Source organism: Aptenodytes forsteri, unplaced genomic scaffold (assembly GCF_000699145.1).
Source record: "Aptenodytes forsteri isolate BGI_AS27 unplaced genomic scaffold, ASM69914v1 Scaffold342, whole genome shotgun sequence".
Classification (NCBI taxonomy): domain Eukaryota; kingdom Metazoa; phylum Chordata; class Aves; order Sphenisciformes; family Spheniscidae; genus Aptenodytes; species Aptenodytes forsteri.
In genome coordinates this window covers 1,321,883-1,342,670 of record NW_008795853.1, presented here as the reverse complement: position 1 = coordinate 1,342,670, position 20,788 = coordinate 1,321,883, and the positions used below count along the sequence as shown (strand labels likewise).

General features: G+C 34.4%; 1 protein-coding gene across 5 annotated transcripts in view; it reads left to right on the top strand.

Annotated features, from left to right (window-relative positions):
* RYR3 (ryanodine receptor 3) overlaps positions 1-20,788 on the top strand; it is a 282,481-nt gene that overhangs the window by 53,885 nt on the left and 207,808 nt on the right. For all 5 annotated transcript variants that reach the window (XM_009283662.2, XM_009283665.2, XM_009283664.2 and 2 more), the window contains exons 3-8: positions 6,766-6,873; positions 13,060-13,134; positions 14,124-14,202; positions 16,749-16,861; positions 17,312-17,411; positions 19,914-20,007. In XM_009283662.2, coding sequence (XP_009281937.1) covers positions 6,766-6,873; positions 13,060-13,134; positions 14,124-14,202; positions 16,749-16,861; positions 17,312-17,411; positions 19,914-20,007 — 569 coding nt within the window. The remainder of the gene's footprint in view (positions 1-6,765; positions 6,874-13,059; positions 13,135-14,123; positions 14,203-16,748; positions 16,862-17,311; positions 17,412-19,913; positions 20,008-20,788) is intronic.

The following is a 20,788-nucleotide window of genomic DNA, read 5'->3' as shown; positions in this document are numbered from 1 at the left end:
AGGCAAGGAAAGAAAAGGTATATTTCTTAAAAAAAAAAAAGGTTTTTAGGAACTTAAAGAGGAAAAAATGTGATTTTTATGGTTGGCCATTAGTTGTTTTGGTAATTTTTGTGACGTGCTGAAGGGAATAACAATTATGAGATATTTCTGTTCAAATTTTACTATAAATCCATAAGCAACTTGCATGTAATTTCTTTACAATTTATTAGTAACAACTATTACAATGTTGGTTCACTAATAATTTATATTATGGTGATTGGATTTTAAATGCATTTTTTAAAAGCACTTTTGCATTAGTTCAGTAGTATGAAATTATATTCCCCCTGTCTATGTGGCTCCTTTTTGAATTATCAGATGTTTGCCTAAATAATGTATGAAATTTAAAATGTAAGGGGAAAAATCTAATTCACTAGTGGTGAAAAATTATATTTTTTATGCTAAACAAGAAATAGCAGAATTGTTGAATGATATGATCTAATTATATTACTTTATTGTTGTTTTCCTTGTTTTTAAAGTCGTACTTTGAAAGACTATGTATTTCAAAGCTGATAGTCTAGTGCAGCAAGGCTAACTTCTACCGATACCTAAGAAAAATATACTTCAAAAGTAATTGCAATATACTAGCATCTCTATTAGTAGCAAAATTGTCAAGTAAACTTAAATGCCTGAAGGGAATTATAACTAATTAAGATAAGATTTCTGTCCTAATGACAGAATGTAATAGTTTACAGGTCTGGTAAAAGTAAACCTAGCAAATTGATAACCTGTACTAGCTTATGTCAGTGGGTTTTATACTGCAGATCAGAAGCTGTGTGCAAAAATTTGGTTAGTAAGCATATCACCTGCAAGAATTTAATGTTATGATAGTGCCTGGAGGAATCCAGAAGACTGAATTGCATTCAAAGTGTAATGTGGGAGCTGGGCTTTCCTATTAGCTATTTTATGGGCCTCCATTTCCCACTATGCAACCCAGCACAAACTTAGCATAATTATATATAAAATGGTTAAAACTGTCCTACAGCTATTTGCACAGCTGTTATTTTTATAATAAATAATAATTATTGCATATTGAAATAATAGTAGGCTGAAAAAACAGACATAAAACTGATGAGAAACAAGTTTAAACCAGCATAAAACTTATCCCAGTGCTCCCTCCACTGCCACTTTGTACTTGCCTGGCTGTGTCTCTCTGATGTAGAAAATATTTCCTTGAAATCTTTTATATATGAAGCCCTCTTCATCAGAATGTGCTTGTAAGAAAGTTTCAGGCAGCATTAACTGCGTGCATTGAGTCAATCAATCTATTATCTGCCTTGGGGTTGTATGTAGAAGCCCGGTATTAGAAACTTCATTGCAGTTTACTCTTCACAGAATCACAGAATGGCTGAGGTTGGAAGGGACCTGTGGAGGTCATCTTGCCCAACCCCCCTGCTCAAGCAGGGCCACCTAGAACAGGTTGTCCAGGACCATGTCCAGATGGCTTTTGAATATCTCCAAGGATGGAGACTCCACAACCTCTCTGGGCAACCTGTGCCAGTGCTCAGGCACCCTCACAGTGAAAAAGTGTTTCCTGATGTTCAGACGAACCCTCCTGTGTTTCAGTATGTGCCCATTGCCTCTTGTCCTGTCACTGGGCACCACTGAGAAGAGCCTAGCTCCGTCCTTTTTGCACCGTCACTTCAGGTATTTATACACATTGATCATCATCTCATGTCTTCCTCACATGAGAGATACTCCAGTCCCTTAATCATCTTAGTGGCCCTTTGCCTCTCCGGCAGCTTCATACCACTTTTGTACTGGGGAACCCAGATCTGGGCTCAGTACTCCAGGTGTGGCCTCACCAGTGGTTATTCTTGTGACGTTATTTTTTGTCTTGCTGCGTTTTTTCTCTGTATTCTAAGAAACTACGAGTGAAAATTAGACCGCTGTGCGTTATTGACTGGCTTAGGATGGGTAGCTATCCTTCACTACTGCTGATTAGATATGCACATACCTTTACAATGTTAATAAATAATACCAAATTGTGAAAATACTATGTTTTATCAGTAAATCACAGTGTACCTTACAGGAGAAAATTTTTCTCCAGTGTCTCCCTTTTAAATGGAAAACTAAGGCAGATGAGTGTATCTATGGTCAATCAGAAGTCTGTGAAAATGGTGGCTTGCTGTTCTATTCTGTACTTTCTATAAAGTATAGGAAGTATTCAACTATATTGTTGAGCTGTTTGAGAGGAGATCCTACATACTGATTGATAGATTATTTTTTAAAAATTTATTACAAAACATGGCCCCTTTTCATTGCTGTAGGTCTTCATTTATTCTGTAACTGCTTGTATCGCTCCTCTCTAGCTACTGTGTAGCTTGTATCTGTTTCTTCATGTCACCTCTCCTATCAGCTTTGACCTATTGATACACTTTACCTGCTCTCTGCTCTTCCTCCAGAAATCAATATAGATGAAAATAAAGTAATTTGACCTGGACTCCAATTCATTTCTGTGAGAAAATAGAGTTATTTTAAGACTCAAGTGTTTTGGAGATCTATTGAACATTTCCAGTTCAGTAGCTAGTTTTATTTATCTTAACACCTCATTCAGAAAAATGAGGTATATTCAGTGTTATGAGTGTGTTGATGGAGAACTGGTAAGTCTACATGAAGGACCTGTTTGGAAATAATCTCAGAAATAAGCATTTTCTTCTTAGAAAAAGAGCAGCTGTCAGGGTAGAACTGTCAATTGTTTCTTCAGATTGTCGGAGTTTAACCTCAGTCATCAACTGAGCACCACGCAACTGCTCGCTTACTCCCCCCCACCCGGTGGGATGGGGGAGAGAATTGGAAGAGCACAAGTGAGAAAAACTCATGGGTTGACATAAAAACAGTTTAATAATCGAAATAAAATGATAATAATAATAATATGGTAGTAATAATAATAATACACATCTCCCCCGGCCAGCTTTCCCCAGTTTATGTACTGAGCATGACGTCACATGGTATGGAATGTCCCTTTGGCCAGTTTGGGTCAGCTGTCCTGGCTGTGCCCCCTCCCAGCTTCTTGTGCACCTCCAGCCTTCTCAGTCGGTAGAGCATGGAAAACTAAAAAGTCCTTGGCTAGTGTAAGCATTACCTGGCAACAACTAAAACATCGGTGCGTTATCAACATTGTTCTCCTCCTAAATGCAAAACACAACACTGTACCAGCTACTAGGAAGGAAATTAACTCTATCCCTGCCAAAACCAGGACACAGATTTACTTTGCAAATTTGTGTAAGTTTCCTATATCAAATTTGTCTTTTTGTTTCTCTTCCTGTACGTGTGGACAAGACTGCACAGAGGTGTGCTGGAAGAACTCCCAAAAACTCTCACTGACTTTGAAGAACTATGTATTCCAAATTTCTGCTTTCTTTTATCGTATATCTTATCAGTCTACTTATTCTGCTATACAAATGCACTTACAGTAATGCTTGCTTGGCATATCTTTAAATGCCTGTAAAATAAAATACTTTATTGTCCACTTGAATTTTTTCCTTTATTGATGATTCTTGAAAATGATGTTGTCTTACTTCTGTGTGTTCATTCCAACTTCCCATAGCCAGAAGGGGGATAAATACCTATGCCTATTGTTACTTTACAGCAGATTTCTAAAACCTTGTCTTAGTACCTGAATAGATTTTGTTTTTCATTTCAGCATAAAGATTCCTGACATGAATATTTCCCCATCTTCTACCTGTGGCTCTCACCTCTCAGTATTCTTGTTTCAGTGAACATCCCTTATTGTACTTTTCTTTGTTTTGTGGGATTCCATTACAATACAACATTGCTTAGAGTTGGGGAAAAAAAGCATAGATTAGCAGATGGTTGAGATTTTATGAAACCCTTTTTAGCTGTGTAATTGTTAAGAGTGTAAAATGGTCTGCCACAAAGACATTGTAGAATATCAAACTTATGAAACAGTATCATTTGCAAAAAGACCAGAAAACGAATGAGCCTTCACAGGCTCAATAGTTATTTATTCATTTAGTTAGTTAGTTAAAGGAAGCAATCTAGATTAATTAAGGAAGACAGTTGCTACTTAGGTCAAGTACTATTCACATAAATTACCTTTCACTGGTATTTCTCAAGTCAGTGGAATTTAAAAAAGAATTTGTCGCCATCCAACCACAGAAATGGAGTGTTTGATAGCATGCATGTGTTAGCTTATTGTGTAACACTGCAAGTTTGAAAGAGGGGTTAGCTGCTCTAAGTCATGGGTAGAAAAATCATTAATTTCATAGGTCTCAGTGTCAATATTCTTAAATAAAGGCGAATGCTCCATAGGTTATGAAAAAGAATAAAAAGTGAAAAATGAATTGTGTTAACCTAAGACATACATTTTATGCAAACTATGACTAGTACATTGTTTTAGAGTGTGTCTTTCATTAATACAGCACTAAAGTAAGGGTGGCAACAATTTTCAAATCAAAATGCAGCCTATGTTGCACAAGACCAGTGGCCAGTGAAACTGATAGGAGTTCTTTTGTTCAGTTGGTAGGTGTTGGATCATACTGATTATGCCATATTCAATTTGGAGTGGGATTAAGTGCCAGAGGTAGTCTGATGCTGATTAAAACTATAATACCAGCTATGTTTTTTTTCCCAGATAAAATTCCAGTTTAGTTTCTGAATTTAAGTTCCATGTTGAAAATAGGAAGATGTTATAAAGATTGTTGTTTTTTTAAAAAAATTCAAATATACTTCAAGGACAGTGTGGTTTAATACATACTCAAAACATCCTAATAAAATGAATGCTGCATAATCTGAAAGCTGTCACAGGATGACAACAGAAAAATATCTGGGGTTTTTGTTTGGGGGTTTTTTGTTGTTTTTTGTTGTTGGGTTTGTTTGGTTTTTTTTTAATAATGATGTGGCTTATTTGCCTGCTAGGTGCAATTAAAGGCAGTAAAGTAATGCGTGAAGTATTATTCAGAGGTTTTGTTTACCTGTCTGGTTTATTGGGAAGTAGAGACTACTTAATGTTGTGTAGACTTTTATGTTCATAGCAATAAAATATTCTAAATAAGTCTTTCCAGACTTTAACAAATATGAGACACAAAATCTAACCTAGTTTCATTTGTAATTCATTTCACTGAGAAATGACATCTTTCTGTGACTGGTTATATGAGAGGCCTTGAATGTAACCTATTAAAGAGTAAACTTTTGGTTACAATCTGAGTGCACATGTATGCATGTGTATGGATGCTACATACACACATGCACACACACATATATATGTATAGTATGAGTTTATATAACAGAGTATGTTGTGTGTGTATATATGTACACAGATGCAGTTAATGAATGCTAAAAAAAATAATACCCTATAGTGGAGATAAGTGATGACAAGTATTACAGTTAAAGTTTTTCATGTTGCAGTTAATGAAATTATGAACTACTTATTATTTACAATTATTTAGTCGCCTAAGCAAGATGCAAGAGTTCACTTTACCTCAATAATATATGTAACAATTATGTATCTAAAGTATGCAATTTCAATGTCAAGTCTTTGGCCTAAAAGTCTTTTCCAGAATGTGTTTGAAAACACAAAAGAAAAAATAATTAGAGGCTATAGTAGGCATCAAAGGGTGGGAATTCCAAGACTGTACTTGATTATCTTGCTATAAAGACTTCACTTCAGCAAGTTTAGAAATCTCTTAATTGTATCATTTCCCTTTTCACCACCTTAAAACTCAGCATTATCAAGAATTTTATTCCCTCCTGTTACACTGATTTAAAAAAGAAAAAGGAGTGTATATCCACTTTAAAGCTCATTCATAGCCATGATCTGTATCATAAATCACAGAATACTGAATCGTTGAGGTTGGAAAGGAGATCACCAAGTCCAGCCCCTCTGCTCAGAGTAGGTTCAGCCAGAGCAGATTGCTCAGGACACTGTCCAGTCAGGGTTTGAATATCTCCAAGGATGGAGACTCCACAACCTCTCTGGGCAACCCGTTCCAGTGTTTACCATGCTCACAGTTTTTTTCCTCATGTTTAAACAGGTTTTCCTGTATTTCAATTTGTGTCAATTTCCTCTTGTCCTTTCACTGGGTACCACTGCGTAGAGTCTGGCTCTGTCTTCTTTGTACTTTCCTGTCACATATTTATATACATTGATGATTCCCCTTGAGATGTTTTTTTCTTGGACACCTCTTTCCTTGGACACATCAATGCCAATAAATTGAAAAAAAGTCTGCTGTTCTTGAAGTGAATCTAAATTTCATGTTTCAAAACTAGCAGACATATTGATCCAACAATTGAGACGATCTCCTAAAATAGTTCATATTATTATATCATAAGATTCTGAATCTTTGCCATTTAGTGACAGCTATAAATATATTCAGAGCGTCAACCTTATACGTCAAATTAGATCATATGCCTTCTCTTCTGTTTTGTCAATGATGTTAGAGAACAAATACAATGTTCATGGTGTCATTCTAAAAGAGAAGAAAGCAGTAATATGCATAGAAAAACTTTTCACTTTTGAACCTGAAGATGTTTTGTTTTACTATGAGTAATACAGCTCTAGGAAATGTAAAGTTACTGCACTGACAATTTATGAACAATGGATTTATATGATTTTCATACAGGGAAATAGCATGTGTATCAAAACCAAATGCATAAACATTAAGTATGGATTTTAAAATTAAGATACATGTGTGTTCAAACACACTTTTCATCCTGATTCACCTGCTTTGCAGATCTGTTCTTACACTGTTTAATTTATTTTTACAGTATGTTCCTCCAGACCTTTGCATCTGTAATTTCGTCCTTGAACAGTCCCTATCCGTCAGAGCCCTTCAAGAAATGCTGGCCAACACAGGGGATAATGCTAGTGAAGGGGTAAGTAAATGGACATCAAAGAATATTAAATTTCTGAATGTGGATTGTTCTCATTTGTTTCCTTGCGCCAGGATTTTCTAGGAGAGGGGCCTGATGTCATAGCAGATTCTTCAGTTTTCCTGGGACATTATTGCTCCACTACTATAATCATATTCATTTCTCTTTAGCATTGAGAAGCAGGTGCAGTTAGTCTTTCGAAATATTTACAAAAAACAGAAACATCATCTTCAGAGATCATTTATTACCATCAGTCCAGAACTGGATACTGAAAAAGGAATAAGAGAACCCTTGGACTGAGTCTGACTGTTATGAACCTAAGGAGAGTATATGAGATAGGTTTTGTCTGAAACATAAATCATTGCCATGAAAGCATTATTGTATTATATTGCTATTTCTGAATGGGGAGAGCAAAACAATTTTCTCATCATGTAAATATTCTATCTCATTTCACTGAGCTAAGAAAGTATTTCAGGTATTTGGATTTAATTTGATTTATCCTTACATGAAATTAACAGATAGAAGTTAAGTCCTATCAGTGAAACAAAGTGCCAAATTTAAATCTATTTTAGTTCAGATATAAAAATACAGTATTTTTCTTTATAGTTGTGTAACTAAACTGTTTCAGTATAATTTCAAGTTATTTAATCTGTGGTAACAAGCAAGAACTGTTGGATAGAAATAGTTATTTCAAAATTCTCTGGGTTTCTTAATCTTTTACCATATTAGCACAAGTGTACTTACTAGAAAGCTTACAGTACAGTGTAAAGTGACTTTGCAGTAAAGTGAAATGTTGTAAAAATGCTTGCATTTCATATTACTAAAGTTTCAGTTGAATTATCACTTCAAATCTGTGATATACTAAGAATGACTGAAAGAAGACTTCCACACTGGAGCGATCAGGATGCCAAAAAACTCCCATGCACTTTATTATACATTATTTATTATTGACAAAGTTGTTTAAGAACTGTATTTTTCATAGAACTTCTAAGCTAATTGTTGTAAGGTGATGATGTTATAAGTAAAAATTAAGCCTAATCCAAACCCCAGATACAAATTTGCCCATATTTTCAAGGATTTGCATGAACAATGATCATTTTTCAATGATCAGCTGAACCTCATTGCTAGTTGTTGAGATGAGACAGACTTACCTCTCATCTATGCAGTAATACTTCTGGAAGTTTTTGGAAGTTACATTTGCTGTTGCATCTGTGAATTGCTTGTAAGTAATTAATTTAGGTAAATTGTCTAGTTCTATATACTTAGGTAGAGCTTGTGTTTCTCTGGAAGCAAATGAAATTGACCTATGGTCTCCACTCAGTTGGTCACTGCTCTGTTACATTCATGTGTCTAAGTTTTAGGAATTTATAACAAAATGTGACATCACCTTTATTGTTTTCTTCTATTCAGCGAACAACTGAAATCTGAAAAAAAATGGAAATGCCACTTCTTAATGTATGGGGTGAAGTATTATTAACAAATTAAGATTAAAAAGGACTTTACAATGTTTATTTGTTATGACAGATTCCGTAATTGCTTTCTGGCACCATGAAAATCACAAAACTTGTGTAAATAAAAATCTTCTGCATTTCACTCTCACTTAGAGTTAAATTTGGTAGTAGTCACGTGTTTGTCTCTTAAAGTTGACTAAATTCTTGAATTTGTTGCGTGCAACCTCAGTGCATTGATGCTTACCATACCTTTCAGATTTTTGCTGCTTGATCAGATCAGCTTGATATTATCTTCTATGATGCTGTGCTTTAATTGATTTCCTAGCATAGTCCAAAAGCCTGGGTGGAAGACTTATCTTAATTTGATTGTTTTGACCCTAACTCTCCAATTTCAGCTGAACTGAATTGAATTTAACTTTTATTCTCTTATGAACAGAGCGTGATAAAACTCTATGGCTTTACTTATTTTATGAGACTAAATGGCATTAGTTACAATGCGAATAATCTGCAGAGATAGATAGTCTGTCGGTTTTCATTTTTATTTTATGTAGAACCAGAAAACTCATATTTTCTTTAAGTTGTAATTTTTCTTTTATTGATCTTACACACAGAGTTAAGACTCTGTCACATTAAGTAAAAGGAAAAATGGATGTCTGAGGAAGAAACCAAACATAAAAATGCAAGTAATCTCAGTATTATCTAAAGAAATTTACTTAAAGATAACATTTCACGATAATTTTTTTTTTTTTTGTCAAAAATAAATTTATGCTGAATGTGTTTCATGATGAGAGATTTCTTTTGATTTCTTTCTGGGTTTCATATACTGTGCATGCAGTTTCAGTGTTTTCTTCCTTTTTTAGTAGAATCCTAGAAAATAAAAAGGAATAATATGTGAGAGGAGGGGAATTTTATGATTTAAGTAAATATCCTAGAAGGGAGAATCAAAAGGGTGTTTTATATACTTGAGGCTAATTTTTTGAATGTCATATCCATCTATGCAGAAGTGATACATTCAAAACGTGTATTATTTTTCTGAAGATAAAAATGGCTATAAAATAAATAATAGAATAAATAGAAGAACCTTTATTTTTCTCTGTAACTGAGCGGCAGGATAACCACAACCTACTGGCTTATTCCGCAGTCCAGATCTTTAACTGGCCCATATCATGGCACAGCTCAGGGAAGCTGGAATTCTGCTCTGTCACCTCCGATCTTACAATGTCAGCCTTTGCATACACGGTTTTCAGACCTCATTGTTATTGACCTCTTGTTTTCCACTGTTTTCTCCAGTTTAAAGTGTAATTTTTGATTTCTGCAATTAAATTGCTTTCTAGAAAATGGAACTCCTGATGAAAAAAACATTTGCTTAGGGAAAGTAAGATTGATTTAAACACTTCTAGGACTCCTAAGCAATAACACAATTTTTAGTATTTCCAAAATATTCACCCAAAAACTTAGCCAAAATATTTAATCTGAGATTTCTAGTAATATCTAAATATTTATGTTTGGGATTGGCAGTAGAGGACAAATAATCTCTTCAGTAAAAATGATCATACTGTTGCTTTGGGGGCAGTGGACAATAAAAAAGAAAATGTAGTCTGTTGTGCCGTATTTATTTCGAAACTACCTTGCCCTGCATTTATTTTGAAGCTGGGTACCATCCATTGGGGAAATTGTAATAGGGACACAGCAGTTCATATAAATAGTAAGGAAAGCATGAACAATAATGCAAGAAACTTTCTTTCTGGACCACAAGGATTTGTTACATTCAGAAAAGGTGGACTCTTAATTAGCTTCTGTCAACAAGCTGTTGGTAAAATGGATGGGTTATTTTTTAAGTTACAATTAACTGATGCTGTTTTGACACATACCTCATAACTATCAATCAAGTTAAATATTTTGTATTACGTGGCACTATCTTTAGCACTGTGAAAGCAAATTGAGATGGTAAAAAGTAATTTCTAAACTAGATTTCAGAAAAAGCTATTTTTGAGATGAATAATGCAAAATGTTGTCTTTTAATAGTTGTTATATATCTAGAAAAAACTGGCAGCATGACACTTAGGAATGCACATCTTAAAATGTTCATTTACATTCTGTTCTCAATACAAAGGCATTGCTAAGAATAGAATTTGTCCTCGTATAATTAACATTAATCTTTTATTGGTTCCACCAGTCTATCATTCCATTGAATGGTATGCTTTCCATATTAAATTTAATTTGGAAGAGAGTTCTGCTGTTAGTTTCAGATTTTTCTAGAGGAAGAACATAGCTTATTTGATATTGGGGTTTTTTTGTTTTGTTGTGATTTTTTAATGTGAGTGAGCCTTAAAATTAGAAGTGATTCACTTAAAAACTTTCGGTAAAAAAATAGCACGAGCAGTTTATTGCTTGCTCTCAGTTTGTGAATATTTGTTACAAACTGACTACATGTATTTTTGTTCTGACAACCTGTCTGTAGTTACAGTTGATTTTGCTGTTAAGGTTTTCCTTGTTGATTAAAAAAAAAGTTGTCATTTATAAAAGAAGTATTATATACACAATTACATGATGTTTTTCTGGTTTTCTGCCCCAAGCAGTGATAAGTTCCTGCAGGATATATTATTAAAACCATTTTTTATGGATGACATATTTTGGAGGAGCTCTTGGAATTTTTTTATTTATTGTTTCTGATCAGCCTTTTATAATGATATCTAAAAGTATGCTATGTTCTCTGAATGACCAGTGATAACTATCTTATATTTGTCTCCAATTTTTTCCAATAATCTAACACATTTTCTATGTGGGTCCAAAAATCATTATGCAGGAGTTTGGGTTTATTTAGTTTGCTACTGGGTGTAGTGAGAAATTTTACATAATTATATGGATCATATCATGAAAGAGATTATAAATAGTATCCATATAATTCTGAGAAATTTCTCAATAAAATTTACTACATAAAATTACATGAAACTGTCTTATATCTGTTAACAGCATTAAGTTCCAGCGTAACCAGGTCCCAAATCCCTATTTGTTAATAACTTTGTTATTAGCTAGAAAAATAGAAGTAGGATTTTTATTTTACTGCAGTTGTAATAAAAGACTTCTGCCGAATTGCTTTTAGATTTTTATTCCTTCTGTTTGGACAAATAACATTTTATTTTTAATTCTTTGAATTAGTATTAAGTATTTTATATGTCAAGCTACAAAATGTAGTAGTTTCCTCAGCTTGATGTCTTCTAAGTTGGGGTTCTGTAGAACACAAGTTGTACATAGCTTGTAAACCTATTGACCTAATTGGTAATTTAATTAATGTATTGTTCATAGAGTGCAAAATCATTTGCCTACACACGTATAACTCTTATTTGAGTTCCTGGAACTACCTTTAATTATCTTTGTCCCTTCCACATGAATCCAAGGAAAAGAACTGACCTTAAAGGTAGTCCTTTCTAGCAATATGTAACGTACTAGAGACAATGCCTCTTCTAAAGTTTTATTTTGGGGAATCATCTTTCATATTTAATGATTGCCTAAATATACCTGAAACAAGAAGACCATAAAGTAAGTGCTCTTTTACATGGAAAAAAGGCTCTGTGTGTGTGTGTGAGAACAGTTTCAAGCAAATACGTGAGAAGTTAGATATTCTTAAATCGGCAATTTCTAACTTGTTATCAGGATCCTGATGTTAGACCTTTTATTATTACTCAAGACTTACCAGGTGCAAATGTTATGATCCGGACTGAGAGAAAAAAATGAAGTATAATGTTGCCCACCATAGTATAATTAGTATTAACACTAATCATGATATCCATAATTCTGCAAAAATTGGAGATCACTTTCCTAAAAAAGTGCTTCATACAATCTGGGATTGAGGATCTAAAAAAAAAATAAAAATCTTAGTTTCAGTGGAAAGCACGACAAGAAATCAAGAAATTAATTTCTTGATCACATTATTTATTTAAGTTTGAACAGGCTTGTTATTTATAAATAACTAGGAAATAAGATGGTAGATGCAGAAAAAGGCTGAGAGAGGTAGACTTGAAAACCTGTAAAGCTTGTTGTCTGTTGTTCCATAGGTATCTTTCCTGTTAAGATTCTTCCCTTGGAATTTATTTTCTGGTCACCAAAAGGAGCTCAAAAGATGTGTGTTAAATTCTCTAAATGAAGCGTATGGAAAATCCAGTTTTGTCTCTCCCTGATCTTGTCATAAATTTCCATATTCAAAATTAATAACTGTGCTTGGCTGAAATTATGGATGCAGTTGTTTTAATGAATCTGGTAAATGCTTAAGACAACGTTAATCCTAGCAAGTAGATATCCTTAGTATGTGCTTAAAGTATTCTGGGCAATAGGTGCATTTTTCCTCTTTCAGATTTCAGTTTGTGTATGTGTAAATATACTTATTTTATTATTATTTTTTAATGCCTCTGAGAAGTTTATAAGAAAGGTAAGTAGTATCTTATTTAATTTAAAACATTTTTTTTAAAATGCTGTGTTTTTACTTAATTATAATAAAAATTAGGTCACAATAAGAGTCTTTGACCAAGAACAACATTTGTTCCCTTTGAAGATATTTGGTTATTGCTGTAGCTACTTCATTATTATGATTTTTGCCCAGCATGTACATTTCATATACATCCACTGCTTGAATATTTGCAGTTATTACTTGAACTGTAGTAGCTCTTCATATTGTTACATAATTCTGATCGTAGTCCATGCAGTGCAGTGGAGTTCTGACCTTCTCTGTCATGTTCTGTAGGCAGCTCAAGGGGGTGGTCACAGAACCCTGCTGTATGGCCATGCTATACTACTTCGACATTCATTTAGTGAAATGGTAAGTGAAAGAGCACTTGCACAGAATGAATAACATGAAACTCAAATAAATGTCTTTTTATCAAAATAAAAAATATATAAATTTGTAAGAATGTTCTTTCTAATTTCTCTTCTGCACTAGATAAAAAAATTTGAATAGCTTATGGTGTCTCAACACAACGGAAGTGGCCCTTACATTTTAAATTCAAATTCTTCAATCCATTTCACTCAGAAATGTAGCTGAAATGCTCCTTTAGCCATGAACTATTTCTGTGTCTTTAAGGAATCCATTTTAATGATAATTCCATTAACAAGTTGCTGTTATCGCAAATGAATTTGTTGTGATATGTGTTATTTTTTCCATCATATTTTATAAAATAAAGTGTTCCTTTTAACATCCCATAGTTCCCAGAGGCTATGCCCACAAATGTGCTATCTTCAGGCTACCTTGTATAAATTCTGTTTCACTACATTGTACAACTGGAAAATTTTAACTGTTCTGGATCTTTGACTTACTAGAGCCCATGCAAGTATACCTAATAGGAGGTTGAAGAAATGAGGAGAAAACGTCTTCCCTCCTTTTTTTTCTGTACTAGAAGACTCTACATTAGTCTTTAAACTCTGTTACTTATGTTTCTAAACCATACAAATTGTAGTTGCTGTGATATACCAGAGTTGCAAGTATGATTATTGCTTTTTGGCTATGTTTTCATGAAGCAAACTTATTTACAGTAATGCTGTAATAAGATTTTGCCTGTTCCTATCTGATGAACTATGTGAAACTTTGGCAGGTAGGAGCTAAATTGCACAGAGAAATATGTGCTAAAGTGGAGAAGGATTTTGATGTTTTAAAGTCAGGAAGAGCTTGTATACAAATAACATACTTCACTAATTTAAAAAACGTTGAGCACAGGTCAATAGTAAGATGGAGTAACGTGAATGTATTAATTTGGCATGTGTGTTAATGGATACTGTTATTTTTTTGTTTTCAATAACTTCACTGTTTTGCAGTATTTGACATGTTTAACATCATCAAGATCCCAGACAGATAAACTTGCATTTGATGTGGGACTACGAGAAAATGCAGCAGGTATGGCAAGTTGTTTTTGAAGGAAAACATGTCACACATTTCTGGTTTTAGAAAAGGCATTGAGATTAATGGCACTGTAAACTTATGAATGTCATGTTTATGTGTTCATTAGAAATAAGATGACTGAAAGTAAATGATGACTGTCAATGCTGATGACTTTCAGTAAATTAACTGACTTTGTGTAAGAATGTGTCTTGCAATTAAACTGGGTTACCACAACTACAATAACACTGGTGATAATGGTCAAAGTAAAAAATTTCCATTGAATAAAATAAGTTTGATGCACTTATTTTCTATTTGTATGGTTTGGCACTTTAAATAGAGTTAGAGTACAGAAAAGCCATATATTGATCCATTCACAATATACATTGTAACCATGCAACAAAAGAAGTATGCAACTTATAATGCAGGAAAACAGAATAAATGTAATGAGCACATTGCTAAAAGAGGTGAAGAAAAATAAAAGCATAAAATGGAGCAAAATAATAATGGGACAGAGTGGAAGAGATATGACACAAACAAGAAATTACGAGAAAGCTTTAAAATCTAATTAATAGATTTCTGGGAGTACTGCCAGTAACAGTGCTGCTGACAGAAATATAGTAAAAAAAATTGTGCTTCCATGAAATCACATATAAATTATAAGATGCCACTGGGAGCTATGTTAAATGAATTTAAAAGCAACTCAGCCACAAAGAGACACAAATAGGTTTACGTGCTGCTGTATACATAATGTTAATGGTTACTGAAAGTGATGAGTACTCATAAGAAAGTAACAGGTGACCCTGTAGTACCCAAGCCCAGACATATAATTTGAAGGGAAAATCTAAGTACCTGTATACAAACCTCATTAATGTGAAGCTTCAAATAAAGAAATGCCAGTTGTATTAATATAAACCTGTGGTTTCTATTGTTTTTTCATTATTTTGAAAATAAATTAAAATCAAAATAGACTAATTGATGATGGAAAGGCACTGCCAATGTAGGTGTTAAAATGTTTGTGGACCATGATCTTTGAAACTTCCTTTTCAGGTGACTCTGATTATCTACACAACCTTCTGTTTTGAATGAGTGAAGTTTGTCCTTCAGTTGTTTGTAGCCATACAGAAGATGGTCTCAGACAGCTATTAGCAGCCTGTTACTTGGTTATATCTTTAGTTGCTGCCTTAGGTGGAGACCATTTTCTTTAGGCATGTTGATAAAAGGAATGTATGTGTTCTATCTCTCTGAAAATAGTTTCAGTGAAATCTGTCTTTATAATTTTATAGTTTTTTTCAGAGTTGTTGTGCATGTGTCTGCTTGTGCCCATGAGGTTTTGTAACGAATATCCGTAGTTGTCTCATACTGGTATTTGCTTAACTGTACGTACACAAAAAAGACCCTGTACACATAGGTAAGATATAAAAAGCAACACATAAAAGGAATGCTTAGTTGTGTTTCTGCACAGAGGATTTTGATAACTACTGCATGCTTGTAAACCTCATAAACTGAACACTATAATATCACTTCCCCTTGCCCTAGTACCCCACCCATGAGACTGTCCTATTGAGTCAATTTCAGCTGCAGGAAGTATTCTTCCCCTAGCAGGTATTGAGTGAAAAGCCACTGGATATTTAAAATTATTCTCTCTTAAAGATTTAGCACTTTATACTTTTAGGGATGTAACTTTTATTTATTATTTTCTTTATAATTAGTTTCATAACCTTCAAATTTTGTTTTAAGGAGGTTTTACATGAAATTTCTTAGCTGATCAAACAGATTATTGTGTTTTGTCTTATGCTACCAATTTTGCCTTTGTTTAATTTTCTCCCACTTTGCATTGCCCAGTGAGAAAGCTGTATTCAACGCATTTTCCTCAAGGTCTTAACTAAACCCTGAAGGGTGTGAAATTGTGGAATGAATTAGATAATCTTCCCAGAATTGGGGTGTGTGTGTGTGTGTGCAAAGTAATCTGGAATCTTACATTTAATGTGTAGGAAATGTTCTATGGTTGTCACCCTTAGGCTTGACTATCCTGCAGTCATATGGTCTGTAGTGCTAATGGAACTGCTCCCAGACCTGATATTTGTAGTGTAGCAATATTGTAAAGTTATGGAGTATTTGTTTCAAAATTCTGTATTTTACAACATAAATGTAGCTTAGAGTGGAAATGATACAGAAGATTGTGAATTAAATATGAATATTAAGTAAAAGAAGACACAAAAGGTGATAATTAAGACTGAGGTAGCTGTCAGCAATTTACCGGCAGTAAGAGCCTTGAAGGGAGGGCAGTTCTGAGCAGTGTTTTGTAAGTGGTTAGTTGCTTTAAAAAAAACATGAAAAGAGAAACATCAGCTTCAGTCATGACAAAGATTGGTTGACAAAAAGTTTCAAGGAGAAAGAAAAAAATTCAAATGGATTGAAAAGAGGAATAAGGTGGTTTTATAAGGTGAATGTCTTATAAGACACAATTCCTATATGTTATTTCAGTGTTGTATAAAGATATCCTTAAATTTCTTGGGAGTTGTCTGTTTTGTATACCCTAGATGAGTATCTCTGTCCTTTAGGTGAGGCATGCTGGTGGACAATACACCCTGCTTCTAAACAAAGGTCAGAAGGAGAGAAAGTTCGAATAGGTGATGATCTTATCCTGGTCAGTGTGTCCTCTGAAAGATACCTGGTAGGTTTGTTTGTTTAGCAAGGGGACACGTGGTGGGAAAATACAAAGTGCTGTGAGGAGTTTGGGAAAATGGTTGGGATTCTTATGAATGAAATTTTTTCTAATCTAGGAAATAATGCCTGGTGGTAATGCACTTCTTTTTCTCAGTGAAAGGTTTCCCCCCCCCGCCGAACAAAACTGTTTCCATGCCCTTATCCCGAGGTGTACTTCAGCATTCTCCATTTTGGGAAGTTTTTATTTCTGTAACTGTGGAAGATTTCTAAGCTGCAGCTGGAGTCTACTGATTAGATTTAGAAAAGAGTTCATTTTAAAAGCAAGTGACTACTAATTTTTAAAGGATATTTGTATATTTAGTTTATTATGTATTTCTATTTTGTTGAGAAATTAATATACTAAATATTTTTAAGTGCATAAATTTCACTGTTTCCTGTTACCGTTGCCTCATTTCAGCATCTTTCCATGTCAAATGGAAGTATTCAGGTGGATGCCTCCTTTATGCAGACACTATGGAATGTACATCCTACATGCTCAGGAAGCAATATTACAGAAGGTTTGTCATTTTATTTATTTAGAAATGTATATACTTCAGATGACTTTGTATTGCTTTTCATAAAGAGTGAAAAGGAAAAAAAAACACCCTCAGAACATCGAACCAAAGAGCTTAATGAAAATAAAGAAAATGAGCATAGGAGAGAAGAATAATGGAAGGGAAAATGGGGAAATACTGATACATCAACCAAATTAACTGAAGAAAAGCTAAGTAAGTGCTGTAACTTTAGAAGAGCAAAACATAAAAAGCCGCTTGAGAAATGAAGACTGAGAGCACAACAGATGAGTTTATTGTCTTCAGTTTAATTTTGGGGAGTAGGAGCTGCATAATAACTAAAGCCAGTAAACTTAGATTTTGTACAGGATTTTCAACCACCCTGTAACAGAGATCAGCTATACTAAGTCTTGGTAGCAGTAGACCACCCTGGTGCTAAAGACTAACAGTCACTAGGTTTATCTGAACTATGGTTGGGTCCTTCTAACCCCAAGTGGTTTAAATTAGCATCTGACAGTATTTCTGTGCACTGGCCCATAAGAAACTTGTCTCAGAGTGTTTGTAGGTTTTTATTTTAAGAGCATATGGGATATGGATTTTCCTTGTAATACTTTCTGATTGCTTTGTGTTGCAAGAAGTGTATTATGCTGGAGCCGTATATTTATGAATGGCCGTCTGGTCCCCTGCCATCATGGGTCATAAATAGAATAGAGGTTAACTCTGGAAAAGTCCCCGTGTTCTCAGGTTTCACAGGTAAAACAAAACCAAGCAAACAGAAAAGCTATCCTATAGTAAAATTAAAAACTTGTAACAGATGACAAACATAATGAGCTCCACAGAGAGATCATGGAAGATCAGTGGTATATTTTAGATTTCTGTAACAGCAGGGATTTAGCAGATAAATTTCCTGAGTGCTTACAGAATCACAGAATGATTGAGGTTGGAAGGGACCTGGTCCAATCCCCTGCTTAAGCAGGGCCACCTAGAACAGGTTGTCCAGGACCATGTCCAGATGGCTTTTGAATATCTCCAAGGATGGAGACTCCACAACCTCTCTGGGCAACCTGTGCCAGTGCCCAGGCACCCTCACAGTGAAAAAGTGTTTCCTGATGTTCAGATGAACCCTCCTGTGTTTCAGTATGTGCCCATTGCCTCTTGTCCTGTCACTGGGCACCACTGAAGAGACCCTGACTCCGTCCTCTTTACATTGATGAGATCCCCCCAGAGCCTTCTCTTCTCTAGATCAGACAGTCCCAGTTCTCTCAGCCTTTCCTCGTGTGTGAGATGCACCAGTCTCTTAATAATCTTAGTGGCCCTTTGCTGTACTTGAAACCCTTGTACTGTGTAGCTCAGAATTGGACACATAATCCAAAATTGCATAATCAAAAAAAAAAAAAATAAAAGGATAAGGTGGGGTAAGCAGAGAGTAGGTTTTCTGTGTGTCAGCTTTTTCCCAACTGCTTAGGCTTAGGTTTAGCTGTACATACACTTCTCAGAATGGTTTGCATGACGGATGATCATATGTCAAAAGACTTAGCAGCCTAGCTCAATTTGAATGGACAGACTGAGAACGTGGGATTTCCTGAATCTAAAATTGGACTGGAAGTTGGACAACATACTTTTGTGATGTTTGAAGTACTTTTGATGGAACATAAATATCAGGACAGTATATTTTTTTCACATTCTTTCTTTGCTTTGACCTTTGTATTAATTGGCAACAGGATAATTGCCAGTTACCTTTTTCCTAATTTACAAATTTATATTGAATTGGCCACACAATATGAAAGTTTCCTTCTACCCTTCCTCCTTTATGTGTGTTTGTTCTTTTAAAAGTCATTAATTTCACTTACAAGGTCAGAACAGTTTGGACTGAGGGTCTGATGAATCATTCTCCTCCTACACCATTTTTTTTCTTTTCTTTTTTTCTGTGAGGTAAAGTGCCTGGTTTTGATCTGCAGTCTTTGTGTTAAATGGGTTGGAAAGTTAGCTTCCATTAAACTTAATCTTCAGAATTGCTAAGTGTTTTTCTGTCCTCTGTCTCCTGCTGCTGCTGTGCAGTTTTGATTTTGTCACAAATTATAAATGTCAGAACAAATTGATGAACTCACCAAATTATTTTGTATTGAGAACATTTAAATTGTATTAAGGGGGAGGAAACTGTGGTATTACATATTTGATTTGGCTTTTATCTAACGCATTCAATTTTCAAAACTGTAATTGTTGCAGAAGTTTTTATTTTCCTTTTCTATCCCAGAATCCTAATTTGATTTTTAAATATTAAGAGATCACTTTCTTTTTGTCTTCATTTTCAGAAGGAATATTTTTAACTGAAAAAGATACTAAAAAATAACATGTCATACTAAATTTGTTCCTCTTGTTTAATTTCGTTATGAGTGAAAATTTGAAAACAGATTCACCTCTGTCTTTTGAATTTTTAAGATTTTTTTCAGGGTATTATTTTCACATTGTCAATGTTTAAGCTAATGAGTAAATGTGCTTCTTCCACAGGATATCTGCTTGGTGGGCATGTAGTACGTTTTTTCCATGGCCATGATGAGTGTTTGACAATTCCATCTACAGATCACAATGATTCACAGCACAAGTAAGTGGTGGTGTATTTTTATACATTTCCTTCTCTCAAAAAAGAAATAGATCATTGACTGTCAGTTGAATTTGAGGTTAGATAAACACTCTTTACAGCAATCTTTAATTAGGCAGTGACATTGTTACAAGAAGTTGAGACCTACTAAACAGAAAATCAGTCATGAGTTCTTTTATTGCTGAAATTCAAGTAGTTGATTTCCACTGAGATTTCAGCCTATTATGTTGTTTGTCTTTAATGTGTACTACTATAAGCAGAGGTAAGCAAGTATTACCAGAGGTAAGCAAGTATTAGCAGGGAAGATGGTAATTTTTAATAAAAAAGCCCTAAAAAGTCTCTGAATCTTCGGCCTCTACAATGACTTTCATGTTTTATATATTTTGTACCTTTTTGCAAGTTCTTGCTCTCTCAAATTTGGTTAATACGTTAGGATAATTAAATCACATTAGATAGACTAAACCACTTGTGTTAAATGTAAATCTGCAGTTGTTATATATTATGTTGATTTATTATTTGAATTTAACTTTGCATTTTGCTGATAATCAAAAGCACAGCAAGCTAATCTTTTTGATACACAAAAAAAACAGCATTAAAAATTATATTCAACAAATAAGATCTCCATACCCGTTGTGGCAAATTAATTATGCTTTCGGTAATATAGAATCACAGAATAGTTTGGGTTGGAAGGGACCTCTAAAGGTCATCTAGTCCACCCCCCCTGCCGTGGGCAGGGACATCTTCAGCTAGAACAGGTTGCTCAGAGCCCCGTCCAACCTGACCT